The sequence below is a fragment of the Gouania willdenowi genome, chromosome 6, assembly GCF_900634775.1.
Source record: "Gouania willdenowi chromosome 6, fGouWil2.1, whole genome shotgun sequence".
Taxonomy (NCBI): Eukaryota; Metazoa; Chordata; class Actinopteri; order Blenniiformes; family Gobiesocidae; genus Gouania; species Gouania willdenowi.
In genome coordinates, this window is record NC_041049.1 from 57,444,964 (window position 1) to 57,465,753 (window position 20,790).

The 20,790-nt window shown below is 37.0% G+C and overlaps 1 protein-coding gene across 3 annotated transcripts in view; it reads right to left on the reverse strand.

Moving 5' to 3' along the window:
- Positions 1 to 20,790, reverse strand: part of nlrc5 (NLR family, CARD domain containing 5) — a 48,969-nt gene that overhangs the window by 19,605 nt on the left and 8,574 nt on the right. For 2 of the 3 annotated variants that reach the window (XM_028449186.1, XM_028449188.1), the window contains exons 7-25: positions 19,463 to 19,778; positions 17,923 to 18,337; positions 17,596 to 17,758; positions 15,677 to 15,807; positions 9,572 to 9,803; positions 9,235 to 9,476; positions 7,136 to 7,219; positions 6,930 to 7,013; positions 5,542 to 5,625; positions 5,296 to 5,385; positions 3,767 to 3,811; positions 3,657 to 3,683; positions 3,255 to 3,338; positions 2,732 to 2,815; positions 2,489 to 2,578; positions 1,767 to 1,841; positions 1,599 to 1,682; positions 496 to 579; positions 210 to 302 (exon numbers count right to left, since the gene is read on the reverse strand). In XM_028449186.1, coding sequence (XP_028304987.1) covers positions 210 to 302; positions 496 to 579; positions 1,599 to 1,682; positions 1,767 to 1,841; positions 2,489 to 2,578; positions 2,732 to 2,815; positions 3,255 to 3,338; positions 3,657 to 3,683; positions 3,767 to 3,811; positions 5,296 to 5,385; positions 5,542 to 5,625; positions 6,930 to 7,013; positions 7,136 to 7,219; positions 9,235 to 9,476; positions 9,572 to 9,803; positions 15,677 to 15,807; positions 17,596 to 17,758; positions 17,923 to 18,337; positions 19,463 to 19,778 — 2,507 coding nt within the window. The remainder of the gene's footprint in view (positions 1 to 209; positions 303 to 495; positions 580 to 1,598; positions 1,683 to 1,766; positions 1,842 to 2,488; positions 2,579 to 2,731; positions 2,816 to 3,254; positions 3,339 to 3,656; positions 3,684 to 3,766; positions 3,812 to 5,295; positions 5,386 to 5,541; positions 5,626 to 6,929; positions 7,014 to 7,135; positions 7,220 to 9,234; positions 9,477 to 9,571; positions 9,804 to 15,676; positions 15,808 to 17,595; positions 17,759 to 17,922; positions 18,338 to 19,462; positions 19,779 to 20,790) is intronic. The other variant, XM_028449187.1, reaches the window with a different exon arrangement.

Below are 20,790 nucleotides of genomic sequence, written 5' to 3' on the forward strand. Positions count from 1 at the left end.
GATTACGACAGCAACAGATTTTTAAAAATTACAATTAGGCCATATTTTTCATTAATTGCACCATAATTGTATTTAATTACGCAATTACAATTACAATTGGCTCCAACCCTGCCCCTAAACCATAGATAGTGTAGTGTGGAATAAAGAGTATAACAACAGCAAGCAGATTAAAATCAGCTACTGTATATGAAAGGTAAAGGTTATTTTACCTGATGTAGATTTGTGTTAGATTTGTGTCATTGGAACACAAAATACCAGCAAGCATCACCACGCCCTCCATTGTGATCTCATTATTACTGGCACTAAAGCACAAACAAAACATGACGATGACACTAGGAAACCCAAGTAGTGTTAAATAATAATCATTTCCTTTAGAAAATATAAAGCACAAGCTTCTGTGAGTCTATCTTTAATACATAATTCTAAATAACATACTACGCTGCTGTGTAAATGAAGCTGCTTTGGGTTTAAATTCAAGAAGACATTCTGTCTTACTTAATTTCTTGTATAATGCAGAGATGAGGCAAGATGTCCAGCACATTCTTCAGGCCTTTGTTACCTAAAGAGTTATGAGACAAACTGAGGAGAAAAGGAATAATTAGTCATTATTATTATCCACAATGCTTGTTCTTTCAAAGCCTACTGAAATTGGCACTTTGGGACAAACGGAGATCGTTAGTCCATTTTAAGTCAAACACATTACCACCCAAACCTCAACTTTTACACTACAAAACAATTAAGTTGTCAATTGTGGGTTACAGTCTCAATTGCTGTTTATTAGTGATTAATAATTGCTTTTATACATGTGTATTCCAGAGGTGAATAAGGTCACCTTGAAAGTACAGATACTCCTTGTCAAAAACGACTCCAATGCAAGTAAAAGTAGCTCAGTCAAAATATTACTTAAGTGAAAATACTCAAGTATTTGGATAAAAATAAGTACGGAAGTAATCAAAAATATCCAATATAATTTTCATCATCATAATCTCAAAGAAGAATGTTTTAAATAGTAAACTCAATAGTTCACAAATAGAGTTAAGACATCTATGTTTACTAACTCATCTTCATTAATACAACGGTTTATTTGAAAAAAAAAAAAAAAAAAAAAAAACCCTAATGCTGACAGGAGAGAAAAAGTACTTAGTAACGATTGCATCCATAGAAATGTAGTGGAGTAAAAAATGCAGCACAAAATTTGTCTTTACAATATTTGAAGGGAAAGTAAGAAGTTTCTCCTAAAAATAGTATAGCTACTCAAAAATATAAGTACAGTACTTTGTACTAAATTCACTTTGTGACTGTCCACCACTGGTGTATTCCTGCCTTAATCCGTCAAAACATTTGATACTTGACATCTGATCATAGATTTACTGTAACTTGTGGAAAAAGAAAAATACAAAGTCTGATGCAAGTTTAGAAATATAAAAATCTTAAATATTCCAGAATTAGACGTAGTTTGACAGTGTTTTTCTACTGATTTAGCATCAGAATAAGCTATATGTGACAAAAGTATTAGATAATGTCCAAATATTAGTAATAATATACCATATATGTGTTGTTTATAAATGTGTGTGCACTTCACATTCGTGTGATCTTACTCAAGCACAGTCAGAGCTGGAGAGGGTCCTAAACTGTTCCACACACTTCTCAGGTTAGCAGGCTTTAGATTACAGTTACTGAGGCTGACAGGATAGAAATGCATAATGGTTATAGTTAAACATCCATCATCCATCCATCCATCCATCCATCCATCCATGCATACGTACCAAAGAACCTGAGAGTTTTTCTTTTTCTGTATTTTCATCTCTCCAGAAAACCGAATACAAACCTGAGCAGGACTTCTGAAATAGAAAATATTATGTATTCACACAGCATGTACATATTTTATATAAAGTTTAAAGTAAAACACGTGGAAGTAATGATAAAAAAACATGTTGATTATTGGTTGTTATTTATTAATACATTTTGGTTTGGAAAAAAATCACCCCCCATTTCTGCTTTTTTGTCTTAGATTGACACTACATGTAGTGCAGTTTTTTTCTTATAAATATGGGTATTTTTCTTGCAAAAGCCACTAAACTAAACCACCATCACCAGACCCTCTTAAGGAAGGGTATGAAAAACATTTTTTTCCAACAATATTAAAATACTGACGTGCTGTTGTTTAAGACAACATGTTAAAAATAAATATGGCATTTTTTTTTTCCATGACCAAAGTTGAATTAGTGTTCTTATTTTGTGGAATACATCTAAGGGGGCATCACATTAAAGTAGGCTTAATGTGTAATTCTGTGGAGTTATATTTAGGACCTTTAATTAGTGTTGGAGAGGTTTATGTATATTCAGTTAATATTGGAAATTAGGTGTTGGACAATATCGTCATATTGCTAAAAGCTAATATTGAACATTTCTAGCATTTGGTGTTAGTCTGTACACTTTGTCGCCTAAGGTATGCAATGACAGTGGTGTGAAAGTGTATGTTTTGGACCTGACTAAAAGCTCTGTCACTTGTGAACATCCAGGCAGCAAAGCAGTCAGGATTACCAGATGTTGCACCGATAAACAGCTGTCATTCATGCTAAGGAACAACAAAAAAAAAAAATCACTTGGTTGATTAACAGCGCTGCTAACATTGCAAAGATCACATGAATGTAAATGGGTAATAATTAAGTTGTTTCAGGATTTAAAGATGATATCAAAATGGCCATTATGAATGACAATCCACACTTACACAATCTTTTCAGTGATGTTGAATTTCGGCAAAAACTGAACCAGTGTTTTCAAAGTGTCATTATTCCATGTGGCTCCAGACAGACTGAGGGGCAAACACACACGCACACACACGCACGCGCACACACACACACACACACACACACACACACACACACACACACAAAAAAGAAAGGAATGTAAAAGTAATTTTTTTATAGATGGTTCTTCAAATAAGTTCAAATCATATAAAAACATATGGTTTATACTGTATATACATTATGTATGTATATAAAACAGGGTTAACTGTTAACTGACAGCCAGTGACATTGTCCACTGTGAAGTGACATCATACTGTCAGTGCAAAAGTAAATGCGTGCTGGCAAAAATTGTTGGGTTGGGAGAAAAAAAGAAAACAAAAGTTTAACATTTAGTATCTAGTTAAAACCAACCTCAGAGAATGGTGTAAAAGTTAAATTAATTTCCAATACTGCATCTTACAAAAAAAAAAAATTAAATGTTCATACAGTATGTATATTACTTACTTTAAAGTAGACAGAGCAGGACAGCCAACCAATGATCTTGCAAGTTGTACCATTTCCATCTTACGCCATGTTTGGTTCAATAAGCTGAAAGTAATTTCAAAATCAATAGAAATCAAAAAGCACTAAACCTACACAGAAACAGATCAAATATTTAACTAACATAAAATATTAAAAGTGTATGTACAACTGCAGAGACAATGCAACAGAAAAACCTGTTGAGTTGCAAGTTTAGATCAAAGGTCAAACTAAGAAAATATAAACTAATCTGTTGGATTTATTTATTTTTTGCCTTGTTTCTGATTTTCCTTTGTGATCATTTCAACTATTTGTTTGGTCGGTGTGAGTGGTTGGGTAGAACTAAGGAAAGTTTTAAAATGCACATTAAAACGTTTCATATCCCACCTGATTGTTGGTGCTGGTTGTTCATAGCTGCAAAGTGAATAAAAATATTAGGTATAATCTGGAGACTTTACTCAGTCATTGATAATTTCATATAAAGCCATAATTTTTACCTGGCAGAGACTTGTAAGAATGTTACTGTAACTTCGTTCATCTCACTGCAAAGGCAACAACATTGAATGACACATTACGATACAATCAAGCCTTTGTTGTGTTTTTGAGACGCAACAATTTCGGTTGAAAGTGATACTGTACATCAAATTGATATAATTAATGTATTTTCATTCCATATCCATTTATTTCTGACCCGTTTGCTCCTTTTTCAGAGTCACTGATGTCCAGGGTTTGAGTCAATTACATTCTTCAGTTACATTTACGTTTTTTAATTACCCATGTTCAATTACAACTCAGTAATGATTACAGTAACCTGCATTTTTTTCACAATTACAATTAAATTACAATTATTTTTTATCCTCAGAGATCAATTACAATTAAGTTCTCAATTACTAAAGTTCAACTACACTTAATCACAATTACTGAGCCTGAAATAATAATCTGATAAAAGTTAACTTTCCTTTTAGGGATGTCCCGATACAACTTTTTCACTTCCGATACAATGCCGATATTGCATTTTTGAGTATTGGCCAAACTAATATCGATACGATCCAATATTAATATTACTTATTTATTTATTAATTTATCCTTTATATTTATCATTATTATTATTATTGTTGCTGGGTTGTTCTTTTTTTTTTTTTTTTTGTTTTGTGCACCAACTACCAAGACAAATTCCTTGTACTGTCCTTAAAACTGTACATGGCCATTAAAACATTTCTGATTCTGATATCAGCATGAATCATACATTCTTTTATGACTTATTTTATAATGTGGAATGTTAGAAAAGGCTTGATCAAGTGATGTTACTCAAACAGAGCAACAGTGGGTATGAGAAAAACTGACCCATTTATTATTAACCCATTGGTTACATAATTTTTAACCTTCAACATAATATCTACAGTCTTCTACAATTGAATAAATATAATATAATATATCGGAGATTTTAGATGCAGTCCGATAAAATTCGATATTCCTTTTCTGGCTGATATCGGACCGATATCCGATATAAATATCGCATCGGGACACCCCTACTTCCTTTGGTGTTGGATTTCTGCTAGAATCTTTTATGGTAACGGGTTCTAAATTAGCTGTAAATTACACACATTTCTTTCCTATCTATTGGTTACCTTGCTAGGCTTCCTGATCAATGAAAATATAGGTTTTGGTATTTTTGGCATGAGCCTTTTTTGTGTCAGTTTATAAAATTTTAAAAAAGCAAAATGTGGGAAAGCTTGATATGAAACATATTTTAATAATTGTTAACTACATATGTGTAGAACTGTAACATGGTTCCCCATTTATGCATTAAATTACAACAAAGTCAATTATCTAAACTCAATTACAATTTAATTACAATTACGACAGCAACAGATTTTTTTAAATTACAATTAAAATGATTATTACGCCATAATTGTGAATAATTATCAATTACGCAATCACAATTATAATTGACCCCAACCCTGCTGACGTCTGCTGGTGCCTATATAATATAATAGTGCACTATGGATTTTGCGTGTGGTCATACTCTGCCTGCACATGTTGGATGTTCTTGCACAAAGATACATTGTCGATGAGGTTGTTGATAGCTTTGAAAGAAGTGCTGTTTTGCCCCAGTCTACACACACACACACACAGACATACACACACGTCAACACAAACACACCACAGGGACCTTCTGTGCAGACAGTTGGACTAAAAAAAAGCAAATATATATTTGTATGGTGAGGAGAGGATTATTAGATTTAATTGACTTATAGAACGACTGACTTACTTAACAGATGTCAGATTTTGTAGCTTGGTAAAAACAGTAGTTATGTGTTTGACTCCTTCATCTCCTAGATTGTTGTCACTCAAACTGAAACACAAAGGCAGAGACTGTATTGGCAGAGTCCTGGTTTGATATATTTCATCACATTAAATACTTGGCCTTGGCTGTTGGACTTTAGTAGCTGTTTATTGCTGTAACTCACTGTGACAATGTGAAAGCATGGATCCGTTTCACAGTGTGGGTGTTACTACTGAACAATCTTTCTATTTACTCAGTTCAGGGTAGAGTTTAGTTTCATTTTCACATTCATTTTTTAATCTCTATTACATTAATATTATTAACTAATAAACACAAAAACACTTCTATATTGTTGTGGTATCATTTCTAAAGTGATTTCTGTTAGTAGGGGGACGGGATGTTGACGGTGTTGTGTCGCGTTCACATTCACTGAATATTATTTGCTGATTTTGCTCATTTCTCACTTGTTGCTGGGGCACAGGGAACAAATATGATTGCGTGCTTCAGTCAGGTCTGCGCTCCACAACTTCACATACTGAGTCTTATTGGTTGATTATTGATTACACTAAATTTGAGCAAAAAAAAGCAACTTTGTGTACGAATGGTAACACTTTACAATAAGGGTTCCTTAACATTAGTTAAGGCATTATTAAACATTAATAAACAGTTTTATTATATATGTTATAATAATAATAATTATAATGTATTAACTAACTTCAACTAATATACCAGTTAATGCATTAATAAGCAGTAACTTAATCCTTAGTATTTCAAATATTACTAAATGTTATATAATATAATTAGGTATTCTTATGGATGCATCACTTATTACTACAATTGTTAAATGTAATGTCCCTCATAATCATACTTTACTTATAGTGTTTATTTGGAGTGTGTATGTCAATGTCATCACCAGCAAGCCCTTACCTAACAGTAGTAACCTGACATAAATCTTAATAAATGTATAGGAGTTCCTCAAAAGCATTACTTAACCATAGTTAACCATTAGTTAAGCCTTTCTGGATCCTTATTGTAAGGTGTTACCCATTGTGTACCCTGCCTTGTGTTGTTTAGGGCCCTTAGTTTTGATAAAGTACATTAAAAGCATGGATAAATTGTTGGGAGCATAATAATAATAATAATAATAATAATAATAATAATAATAATAAAGCTATCTAATTGTATTGTAGCAATAACCTAATTGTTGTTACAAACCTATGTTTAAAGTGAAATGAAATTAAAAAAAATCCAGAAATAAAATGTCAATCACATTAAGGTTGCGGTAGGACAACTGTGTTTCAAAGGGATTGAGAAGCAAAAATCAAAAACTTCATTTTGATATAGTTTAATATAGAGAAATATGAAAAACAAACTTGATTTCTCTGATGAGTGGACACTTCTGTAAAGCGGACGCTAAACTTGCCGCTCCTTCTGCTGTCAGACTTGTGCCGCGAAACCTTAAAAAGACAAAGTCACTGATCAGTCAAACAAACTAAACTGCATTGTAATAATTCAGAATCTATAGTTTATTTTGTCAAGGTTCAAAGGGGGAAAAAAAGCAGATTAAAATAAAACTTACTCAAGTTTCTTTAAAGTCCTAAAAGCAGGCAAAACCGACGACAGCTTCTCAGCAAACTTGTCTTCGTACTTGCGACTGTGAAAACTAAAGAATTCACAAAAACTGTAACATTGATCTATAGTAACAGCAGTAAAAATACATTTAACGCTATATGGACAGAAAACAGACACTTTGTAATAGGGTTATCTGTAAACACCATAAAACACACCCCAAGTATGTGGCTATGCTGGGAAGCCTTGGGTCTGCCATAGTTGAAATGTAAAATCAATCTACTGTAGCAAACCATACAAATCCTTACACGGAACCAATATTTCCTCTTTTAACAGGATATTCAGATTAAAGTCAAAAATGGACCAGGCACAGTTTAAGGAATAAAAAAAATTGAGGAACTGAAATCACACACAACAAACCTCAGGTCTTTATCAAAGAGCACATGTTTCAAACTCAAGGCCCGGGGAGCCAAATCTGGTCCTTCTGAGCATCTAATTCGGCCCGCATGATAAAGTAAAGATGACAGGAAAAAACACGTCTTGTTGTGTAAATTACAAAATAATTCAGTCGTAGATATCTCTGCCCCTCCAAATACACATGGATACAAATTTATAATATTCCCATGCTTATATCACATGACACAAGCATGATACAAGCACCCCAGTCATTTCTAATCTCAAATTGATGAAAAAAACAAAGTTTTTTCAAAATCATGCAAATTTCCTCAAATCATTCTGCTAAATTAAATAACAATTGTTCATAATATTGAGCAAATGCAAGTGAATTTAAAGCTGATATTTGGTGTTTCTGAGAAGTCTATGTTATGTATAATTCTTTCGAAATGCGAAAAAATACCTAACTAGTCTTTTACTATGTCTACTGCCGGTGGTCATTCATATACATTAATGTATATAAGTCCCTCCTTCGCCCTATAGACCCCTATACAAATGGAAACAATTGTCGAGTGCGCCCAGCCAATAGGCTTCGACTTCCTGTTTTTGAGACTGTCAATCAAAGTGAATGCGGAACTGTGCACAGAAACCAGGCCGCGCTTCACAACAGCAAACAGGTAAATATGATTTTGGCTCTTATCTGACCCATAGACCTATATCAATGTGACCTGATGTGACCTTCTTATGTTCCGCGATGCATGTGCAGAAAAGTAGAGGCGTGGCTTCTGGTAGATTGGAAGAAGAAGTGGGAGGAAGTGAGGCTGTTTAGGGCGGGATATCGAAACGTTTCTCAGAAACTCCAGATATCAGCTTTAAGTTTAAGGTCACGTCGTTTTGACAATATCATCTGACCAGCAACCCTAAAACTTGACTCCGTCTCATTTCATGCAAAACAGCCACAACAGGTTTACTATACTTTATATTTAAGTTATACCTGGAAGTGCAAACGAGGGCACCTTATTGTTGAAGTTTCTCTTTATCCTGCTAAAATCTGTGGCCCACTTGAGATCCAACTGGTCTGTATGCGGCCCCTGAACTAAAATGCGTTTGACACCCCTGAAATAGAGCATCTTTTAAAAAGTGCTGAACCTGAAATCTGTTTGAGGACAGGATTTGAAGAATCGGTTTCTGACAACTTTGCATCGGATACTAATTATCCATTAAATGAGCTGATGGGTATCGTTATCAACCTAACCTAATTACATATACCGGTAACTGGGAGATTATCAGTCAAATAAGCCACAATCACAAAGCTGGTCACAAAGCACAGAAAGCCTTCCCTACGCTGACAGGTGGTAGGACAGCTGAGGAATCTCAAAGGCAAAGGAGCAATGCTATATTCACTGTGGTGTTACAGCCCAATCTATCTTTTAACATCTCAGGGCTTAACACCAGTTTGAAAATTCCTCATGGCTAAACACCATCCATCACAACATCCCCCTGTGTGACAATAGCAACTTTCAACAACTCTTATAGCTTAAACATCACCATGTCATATAACGTCTTAGCTTTGAGCTCTTAGTTAGGTCAATGAAAGTTAAGAAATGTATACAATGCAGAATTAACCAAAAGAATGCCTTTAAGCCAACATTTCCAGAATTTTGATTTCATATATATTTAGTTGTACAACCTATGTGAGTGTCTCCATCTACCCACCTTAGGTGATTGATGTACTGACACTTGGACAGGACATCCAAACACTCCAGATCCATGGAGCATGCTCCAAAATCCAAACTGATCCCATTCTCACCTCCTGAGTTTACCACGAATACCAGTGCATCAATGTCTTTTGGTAAAATCCTGATTTTACGAAATTCCAGAGTTGGCCTTGTGTTCATAAACACCGTTGCCAGCTCCTTATCCTGGCTCTCCTGGACACAGTGGCAAATCTCCAACATCTACGAATAGAAACCCAAGAACAATCAGTCAGAAAGACACATTAAAGAAATGTGCTATTGTTACAGATTTTTTCTCTGGCTTTTCATTTCTCTACCTTTGGTCCAGTGAGATTGTTTTGTTGACAAAAGGTTCTGAGCAGTTTCAGAATAAAGGCTTGTCGTTTCTGGACCCAACCTTCAACTCCTTGGACATCTAAATCCCAGGTTATTTGTACAAGGGCTGAAGTGCATTGTGAGGAAGCCAGGCCACACATATACAGATATAAAGAGCCAGCAAACTTTGTCTTTTGGTCTGATTTGGTCATCCAACGACTTTTCAGATTGAACCTGAAAAAAAAAGAAAAAAGAATTGTATCTTTTACTTTTTATTTATTGGCTGAGTAAGACCTTTTGTTTCATTTTAAAACAATGTATGTCAAATGGCAAACATCTAGAGGCAGATCCATCTCAGAGACATTGCAGAGTGCTAAAACCACATGGCTACAGGCCCTCCAAGTGTAAAGATGAGCAATTACAAGGTTGAACTCAACATAAACGAGGGATCCGGAAGGTAAACTCAGAATTATGCAGAGCAAAAACACTTCTCATGTCATGTTGAAGGACATATGATATTGTCTCCTGATGTCTATGGCAAATAAATGCTTTCAAAGTAAATGGAAGGCTTCACACAGTAAACCTTTTAGATTCAAGCCTACAAGGCTCAACATGCACCAGGGGAGTTTTTGTGAATGGAAAACCCTGACAATAAACTAACAAGAGACCACTGCACCAGTGCCACTCCTCTGCTCCATGATTTGTACTATAGGAGAGTCCCCCGATACAGCTTTTTCACTTCCAATTTTGCCCCTTGGGTTTTGTTCGATACCACTATCATTACCATACGATATCTGCACAAATCATACATATTTTTATTACTTTTTTTTTTAGTGTGGAATGTTAGAAAAGCCTTGACCAAGTAATATTTCTCCTACAAAGAACATTAGTCAGCAACAGTACGTATGAGAAATGCTGACCCATTTATAATTAATCAATTGTGGCTTACATAATTTTAACCATAAGAATATTCTACAACTGAATACAAATAAATGAACAAATAAATAAATAAATTAGATGCCCCTAAAAAATAACCTAATTTAAGCCAATAAAAACAATAATTTTTTATACAGGCCGATATAATGTAATAGTCGGTTTTTGATGTTATTAGGGAAGTGCCTTGCAAGTAATGATAATTAATGGACTGATGTAAGCTTAAGTTGGACATACTACGGTAACTTGACCATTACCCCAGTTGCTGCCTGTGAGCATGTCTGCCTCCTGCGAATGACAGCTGCCCCATGCCTGTGATTAGTGAGCAGTGTGTGATTACTTGGAGAGGTCTGTTTTTGTTGTTCTCTAACGCTGTCTTTATCTAGAAACACTGCAATTCAGGCTCACGGTCTATTCAATGCACTCCATGTATTACATCTGTGTCTTACTTACGTTCAGGTTTTTAATCCATACTTTTGCTCCACTGAGGACTTACTCGTCCTGCACTACATCGCCATCTGTGATCCTGCTTCTGCTACTCTTTCTCGTCATGAACAACTTCTAGGATTATGAATCACAAATATTAAACTGTATCTAATTGTGTATCTCTTGTCTTCTCAATAAACTTCATTACAAGCATAAACACTTGCAACTTGATCAAAGCAGTACCAGCTGTACATTTGTCAATAAAATAATTAGTGCAATTAAAGTAAAATTCATAAAGTAGATTGAGCCACATAGTATAAGATGAGAGACTGCCCTTGGCGAACCTAACGCAGACCTCAAAGGTCTCCATTCCTGTGATTGGACGCTTGTGCTTTGTGCCGACATCAGGGATTTTTCTGACTTCCTTTTAAAGCTAAAGGTCAAACAGGTTTTCCATAGAAGTGTGATCAACTTACACTGCTCACGTTGGCTTCATGGAAAAGTTATTCCGAGGGTAGAGTGTTACTTTATACTGTCTAAACTCTTTTGCATTTTAGGTCTTTACCCAGAGGCTAGAAATAAGATACAAGTATATTGTTTAATCCAACCTCTTGGTTATTCTTTCACCTTTACATTAAATAATGAGGCCAGAGGTGTTAACAAAGACTTTCTCGGGGAAAAAAGGAGATCAAAAGTACCAAGTTCAATACACTAGTGTGCACCAGAGACAACAACAACATAACACCAAAATATACAACTATAAATAACACAGTAAAAGTACAAAGGGAAAAATTTGACACTATGATAAAAAGCACATATAGCCTACTTAAAACAATAGAACAATAAAGCAATAAAACAATAAAGTGCAAGAACAGCCTTCAAAGTGCTTTGTTCAGCCTAATAACAGCTTGTGGGAAGAAGCTGTTAACGTGGCGAGATGTCCTGCATCTCAATGAACGAGCCAAACAGGAACTGGGTCCTAACGTCCAGTTCTGGAACCGTTACAAAGATGTTTGATTTTCGATTTGTTTTTTCGATTCCTAAATGCCCGCACTAGTTTGTTTCCGAGGCTGGCTCTGTTCGTTTACACAGGGTTTGTATAAGATGTGTTCAGAACGTGACTGCAGTCTGTGTTTACTTCTTCTCCAGCTGTATCATAGACAGCGCCACTTCTACGATTTTAATTATCAACTTAGGGAGTTACTACAGGATGAGTTCACCCAGAAAGTAGACTTATTCAAAAACTTAACAGCTGACGGCCAGGGGAGTTGTTGCTTTTAAAAAAAAATGTATTTGTTGACACTTGCACTTCATACAACTATTACAATATAAACAATCCACAAATTTACCCGTTTATATAAAACATAAATCATTTACAGTCATATACAATTTGCATATGTACATTAAAAAAAATACTTGGGGTACTTTTACTTTAATCAACAGATTTAAGGATTCAAAAGTGTCCAACGTTTCCACTGCTCTTTTGTCTTATACTCCATGTAAAGAGGTCTTATATTAGTCTATTTTCTTTTTAAAGTGGTGCAATTTTTGAAGCTTTAGACTCCAATTACATTTATGTATATAATATCTTCCCTACAATATAAACAAGTTCAAAATACAACTTTTTTATAGTTTCTATTTCCACTGTATCCATAATAATAATAATATTTCTCATCAACAACTGTTGATCGATTTGTCACATGACTGCTCCAGGGTTTGAGTTTGTTTTATTTAGTTTCACATCTACCTGGGCAACAGCTATTTGTTTTTTAGACTGCTGATAACTGGTTTGTAGTGGTATTTCAGCAAGTTTCAGTTTTATGGTTACAGTTGGGGACCTTTGTAATTGAACACCCTAGTTACAGTACAGCAACCAAATTACACTGTATCAACTAAGTGAATTAATAAAAATGGCCTGTGTAAAGGCTTTTTCAAATGAAAAAAATATCCTGTGAAATCTGTGACCTGTTTACCTGCACAAGTCAAAGAATCGGAATCGAGAATTGTTTAGAACAGGAATCGAAATCAGAATCGTTAAAATCCAAACGATGCCCAACCCTAACGAATGATACAATATCTTCTCCTGGAGGGAAGGAGCTGGAACATGGCTTTTCCAGGGTGGCCAGTACCACAAGAGTCCTTGATGATTTAAGAGTCTGCAATCATAAAGAGCCTCCAGAACAGGCAGCTCACAGCTCACAATCCTTTTTGCAGAGCTCTCCTTTCTTTGGCTGTGATGTTACTGAACCACACAGTCATAGAGCTAACAAGCAGACTTTTTATGGTGCAGCGATAAAAGTTAAGCAGAACCTTAGAGTTATTTGAATATTCCCTAAGTTTCCGCAGAAAGAAGAGACGCTGACGAGCTTTCTTGACAATGCGATTAGTGTTTTTGTCCCATCTCAAGTCATCAGACCAAGTTAAACTCAGGAACTAGCTTTCCTCAACAATTTGTACTTGGGAGTTATCAATGACAACAGGCGTGTGAGAGTTACCATGAGGAGGTTGTTTTCTTCACTCCACTGAAGAAATTTTTCAATTTCTGCTCTGTAAAATGATTCATCATTCTCACTGATGAAACCAATAATGGTGGTATCATCAGCATATATGATGATGAAATTGGAGTCAGAATAAGCCGCACAATCATGAGTGTACAAATTAAAAAGCAAAGGACTGAGAATGCACCCGTGAGGAGATCAGTGCTCACAAACACTCACAGACACTCACAGACAGTCATAGATTTTTACCCTCTGTGATATGCCAGTTAGAAAGTTAAAAATCGACTTACACATAGCATCACTCAGACCAAGATACATGAGTTTGTCAACCGGTTAATCTGGGACAAGAGAATTAAATGCAGAGCTGTAATCAATGAACAACATTCTCGCAAGAGATTTACGTAGCATTGTCCAGATGTTGGTATGCAAAGTTCAAAGCAAAGGTGATAGCATCCTCAACGCTATTGTTTTCTCTATACGCAAACTGGAGCGGATCAACACACGCAGGGATCTGGCTCCTAATGAAGTCCAGTACAAGCCGCTCAAAAGTCTTCATCAGAACAGACGTGAGGGCCACGGAACGATAGCCATTTAGACAAGTCACTGGAGGTTTCTTAGGAACCTGTATAATGGTAGACTTTTTAAAGCTGTCTGGCACAATACAGTTCCGCAGTGACAAGTTGTTAAAAAAGGGGTAAGTTGCTTGGAGCACAGTTTCAGTACAAAAGGAGGAATGCCGTCCGGATCTGGGGCTTTCAGGACTGAGGTACTGGACAAGACACGCTGAACTTCCTGCTGCGTCACCGTAAAAGCACCCTGCTCAACGCATTCAAAGAAGACCACAGGCGAGGGATCAATAGAATTAAAGCGATAGTAAAAGTTGTTGAGCTCATTCGGCAGAGCTTTGTCAACAGGAACAGTTCTCCCTGCACTTGGTTTCCAGGACATAATGGTTTTTATTCCTTTCCACATGCACCAAGGGTCGTCCTCTTCAAAGTAGCCCTCTAACCGGTCCCCAAAGGAACATTTTGCGTCTTTTATTGAGCGTTCTACAGTATAACTAGACAGCTTGTAAACAACTGCATCATCAGATTGAAAAGCCAATGCACATATTTTTCAATTTTACATCAGAGTTCATCCATGGATTCTGACTGCAGTGTTCTTTCATTACTTTCCGTGAGACACAGCAGTCAATGCCAAAAGTGTATATATCCTGTAACAGCATCACATAATTTGTCCACAGTATCAGACTGGAAAACAGACCAGTCAATGGCATCAAAGCCACTGATATTGACCTCTTTAGACCAGCATTGTATCTTGAGAGAAGTTTGTTTATGTTGTCTGCTCCTCTGTGTATAAGAAGGGAGTGGGAGAACAGAGAAGTGATCAGACTTCCCAAAAGCAGGTCTGAGACAGGACGTATGCCGCCTTTAAGTTTCTGTAACAGTGATCCAGGATAGGGAGTGGTGGCCTAGTGGATAAGGATGCTGACCTTGTAATCAGAGGGTTCCCGGTTCAAGCATCACCTGGGCCATCAATGTGGGATGTTGAGCAAGTCCCTTAACCCAGAGCAGTCGACTGCTCCCCAGGGATGGGTTAAATTGCAGAGGACAAATTTCAATATATATGTGTAACAACATATATACGTGACGAATAAAGACTTAAAGCCCAGTTTAATTAATTCATTAATTAGGTGCACCTCTAGTTGGCTCAGTAACATACTGATAGTAGTCCTAAGTTACATTTATTGAAGTCACCAGCTACTATGATCACAGCGTTGGGATGACCACTCTCACATTTGTGCAGGATGTCACTTAAGTCATTGAGGGCGTCATTTAAATCCGCCCGCGGGTGAATGTAAACGGCACATAATATTATTACAGAGAACTCCCGGGGAAGATAAAAGGGACGACTTATGCTAAACTATCAAGTTATATTATTGTCACAACTTTTAATTCTAGGCAATCAAAATATTTATTTTCCTTTATTAGAATCAAGTGTGTGCGTGTGTGTTCACTGCCATGTGTCAAAGACAAACATCCATCATTCATTCATCCATTTTCCGACCCACTTGCTCTTTTTCAGGGTCTGTTGATGCTTATCTACAGCTTCCTTGGGGTGCTAGGTGGGGGTACACCCTGGACAGGGTGCCAGTCCATCACAGTCAAAAACAAACCTGATCAAGTCTATTTGGAAATCATATCACAATTTTTCAGGCAAGAAAACAACCTGCTCTTTTTGGTCTCTTACCTTTTCCTAAGTTGTGCTTCACTAACATCATCACTGATCATGTTTTTAAGAGAAGCCAAAAACTCCTGCACTGACCGATGGATGAAGCAGTAGGCATTCACAAGATTTCCCTCTTGATCTCTGAGCTCCACCTACAAAAAAGATGAGATTTCTCAGTAAAATACACAGTAAAATAAACTCTCAAAGCCCTAAACTCCCACATTTTCCATTAATTCATCTTCGACAGATGCTTATTCCTGCTGGTGCCAATCCCAGCTCACATTGAGTACAAAGACGAGTGTATAGTACATCCTGGACTTGAACCCAATCTTTCACAGGGCCAACAACACACTGAAACCAGTGGGTGTGCACTGTAGCTGTTCCAACTCAACGTTCTTGAAGCCAGAATACGGCGCTTAGGGGCGCTTCCATCTTGACGTCATTTTGAGCCAGAGTCTGCGCAGTAGGGTCTGGCGGGAGCAGCCCTGGTAATACGCCCATTTAGCGTACTGCCCTGATGACTTACACAAGCCCAGCTACGCTAAGAACTTAAGTATCTCTCCCGCTGGAAACTGTGCCAACGCCTTGTTCAAATCATAGAGGTTAGTACAAAACCACAATATTTTTCAACTCAAGTATCGAGTTAAATGGCGTCTCGGCTTTCCTTCACGACGTAATTGCTATTCACAAAAAGAGCTACGCAAGATCCGCGGCTGTCAATCATCATCATATATGAAGTAAAATCCCGTTTTTCAACCTCAAATAACTTATTTAAAACAAATTTCAAAGAAAAATGAGCACTAACACAACGTAGGGTGATAACTAATGATCACAGCAGAGTCTAGGTTTGGAAAAAATTTATGTGACGAATATTTTAACTTTACAGTTTGACCCACATCCCATCTGTTATCATTGAAGAGGTGGGGTTTATGACCTATAATGCAGCCAGTCAGCAGGGGGAGCTCTAAAAATAAAAGCTTCACTCGACCGGGGAGCTCGTCCTGTCCATTCTTTTTCTATGATCGAGACAGACAATCATTCACTCCAACAAGCAACTTGAACACACTGATAAACCTAGAGTACAAACTCCAAACAGAAGGGTCCCAGCTCTCTATCCTGGTAATCAAACCCAGCACCCAGGGCTTTGTTGCTCTAGGGCGGAAACGCTGAATGCTACCACGATGCTAACCACACATTTGTGATGAACGTACAACACGAATGCAAAATGGCCACAACGGAAGTGTTTCCGACAGACCGGTATTACAGACGGACACGTTTCTGGCGGATGTTTTTAACCTGCCAGAACAGAGACGAACAAGAAGAAGACATCAAAACATGTATGAAAGTAAGTGAAAATTGATTAGGATACTCCTATATCTTTCATATCAGGCTATCATATCATAATATCGGTCCGTCAGAAACACTTCCGTTGCGGAAACACTTCCGTTGTGGCCATCTTGCATTCGTGTTGTGACCTTTTTGCATTTGTGTTCGTTTCTGTAAATGCATTCACCTTATACTTCCCAGCCACCGTATGAACAGGCATAAGCTCCAGAATACTGACAAAGTCAGGATTAAGGTTTTCACCAGTTATTGTTGATTTATTTCAATATTAATACTATGTTGTATTCTTATTTCTTTCACTTCCTAAAAAAGTGAGACCGGTTTCTCTTTATTTTCATTTAAATGAAAACATTCAAATGTTTATGTTCCAACTTATCTTAAGCAGCCATTTGATAAATAAGACCTACTTAGCGATTGTCTTTTTTCCCCTTTTAAAAATGTGAAAACTGGCTGTAAATCAACAGAAATTCCAAGTCACCTACCGCATTCTGGTACATAAAAACCAAAGAAAAATGGGATACTTTTTCATGTAAGATATGCTGATATTGTGAATAACAATGTACAAATAAAGTGGAGGATTTGAAATCATATCCCACCTGTAAGAGGAGCCCTGTCCTGATTGAAAACTCAAGAACACCCTTTGGAATCTCTTCTTCCATAAGTAGGATCTTGTTGTCCTCTACGCCTCTCCAGGCCAGATGACTGAGCTCATGCAGCTCAAATCGATACTGACTAAGAATGGCTGATGTACAAACATTGCTACAGAAACAAATAGAAAAACATTTGTTTTATACTGTAAAGCTTGCAGTTTTTGGTGTAAAACTAATAATAAAAAACAACACTAGATTTTTCTTTATTTTCCTTAGCAATATTAGATATGCAATGCCTAATTAGGATTGATGCTTGCAGAATTTAGTATTTACCTGTGAGGAAATGTGATGGTCTTTGTCTGTGCATAACTTTTTCTTTGGTCACGTGACAGATATGAACCAAGAAAAGTGAGGTAAACCTGTGTGAGGGTGGTGGGGACCTGAGCAATTGTGGGAGGCGTGGGTGACTCCATCATTCTCTCCTCATTCCCTTGTCTTAGATGGGAGGATCTGCTTTCTACCAAGATTGAGACTTCTTCCTCTTCTTCTATTTCACCAAAAGCAGTTTTCCTCGGCAAACTTTGTTCTTCTTTTTGTGAACGCATTTCCTCAGCAACTTTTTGCCCCAACAGAAACTGCTCCAGACAGATGCAGCAGATGTTACAGAGAACTGGGAGTGAAGACAAGGTGAGAAGGTGTTGATTGGAAAAAAGGAGATCCAAGGCCTGCGTGCCTAGATCACTGTCTGCTGAAACAGAGAAGTAAAAGAGGAAGAGAGTTGTTATTCATTCAGTTTGAAAATTCGGTAACATTTTACTTGAAGTTTTATACATAGCATGAATAAGGTGTCATGAAGGCAGTCATTAAGCTGTCATTAAAGCTACGGTATGCAGAATCCTCTCTCCACTCCATTTTGAAACCAAAACCAAAACTCAACCTCCAACATCAGTGTCTTTTGTGAACGCTCTTAGCGACTATTTTCTCAATATAGACTAGTGACAAGACAAGTGTATTGACTTTATTTTGTGTTATTGGAGATTTTTCTGGTGTTTTAGAGACTAACATGAATGCACGTACCACTCCGTAGTTACTGTCCTGAGCAGTGGCTGCTGCCGTCAGCTTGTTCGCGCTACAAGTACACACAGAGGGGGCTGTGATCCCAGCTGATTACGGATTTCTGACCAAATGATGCCAAAAATGTTACATATTGCAGCTTTAAGTGTAATTTGCTAAATTATGACACATTTGGGCTATGTTGGCATTTTTGGGTTCGGTGGAGGGATCTAGTGGGGTTAGGGTTAGGGTTAGGGTTCGGAGTTAGGGTTAGGGGTTGCGGTCAATTACAATTGTATATGTGTAATTGATAATTAATTACAATTGTAATCGTAATTGAAAAAATCTGTTGCTGTTGTAATCATAATTGAATTGTAATTGATTACTTTGTAATTGTAATTGGAAATGAAAATTCTATTAAAAAACTACGTTACTAACTACTAAATAAACAAAACTGAGAAACTGGAAATTTTGTAAGTGAGAATGTAATTGTAACTGAATGTCAGGGTAAAATTATAATTATAATGAATGCCGGTCACTGCAATCATAATTGAGTTGTAAATAAACATGGATAATTAAAGACGTAATTATAATTGAAAAATGTAATTGACCCCAACCCTGGTTAGGGGTTAGGGTAACGAAGTGCTAGGGTTGGGGTAACAAATGACACTTAATGACAGCCTTCGTGACACCTTATTCATGCTTGTGACAGGTGTCATGTCATAATAATAACAGCGTAATGTCAGCCTTTATGTATCAAACTTCAAGTAAAATGTTCCCAAAAATTCTTCACAAGACTTTTCACTTCATAAGTCTTCACCTCTTGCATTAAAAAATGTCTCCACATAGTCCTTGATTTCATGGCGGTCCCACTCAAGCAACTGCCCCACTTTATCTGACACACCATCTAAATCCACAACATCTTGCAGCCGGCATGTGACTAACACTGTGCTTCCTGGAAGGAGCCGACGATGCAACAACCCTGAGATGAGGTCAGCCACAGGCAGACGGTTATGTAAGAGCACTGGCTCTCTCCGCACAGCTTTACAGTGAAGTTTCTCATCAAACTCGTCATAGCCATCCAGCACCCAACAGCTTTGTTCTGGATTACTGATGAGGTAGTCCAATATAGCAACCTGCTCAGAAACAAAAAACATCCATGACAGATTGTGCAAGATGAGATAATCACAATTGTTCATCAAGAACAAGAAACTTCAAGAGATAAATAATTAGCAATGAAAATGAGTGAAAACATGTATGGTTGCCTAGTTTATGTTGGATAACTTAAGGCCAGCTTCATTCACGGTAAAAATGTTGAGATCGTTCAATCATGCAGTTTGATCTGAACACTGAAAGTATCGTCAAAAAAAAAATGAAGAAATTGAAATCTTTCAATGTCTGTGTATTTTTTTCACAAGTCCTTTATTGAAAGTCTTTTGACATTTTCCTTTGTTTGTTGGTTTGATGATCTGTCTGTCAAAAACAAAAATAGTCTGTACAGCATTGTTAACATGCAGGACTGAATCATAACATAATCTAAACACTAGAGCGGACATGGGCTCATCTGGAAATGGTCGCATTACTGGTTTAATAAAAAGGGAAGAAATTTGAATTTTGATGTAGCTGGTTATGATTTACAATCCGCATAAACAGGACTGAATCATAACATAATCTAACCACTAGAGCGGACATGGGCTCGTCTGTAAACGATCACACTTACAGACCTTGGAGTCGCTGTTAGCTTACCAATAAACGGGAAGAGATTCGTCGTCTTTATAATAAGTGCTGACGAGGCCACTGGGAGTGAGGCCCAAGGCCAAGACAGGCTGACTTGATAATAATGTATCATGTTTTTCTGCAGTCAGTGTCTTCTCCTCTTCCTTCTCTCTCTGCTCTGTTTCAGGTGTCATGAAGCTGATGTTGACAGTTCCTGATCTGTGGTTCACGGCTCAACTAGTCTGGGACACTCTGATGGTCTATCTCTCCATCTTGTTCTGTTCCCCCTGTCCACTAAACCCAACCAGTCAAAGCAGATGGCTGCCACCTCTGAACCTGGTTCTGCTGGAGATGTCTTCCTGTTAAAAAGGAGTTGTTTCTTCCCACTGTTGCTAAATGCTTGTTCATGTGGATCTTGTTGGGTTTTTTCTT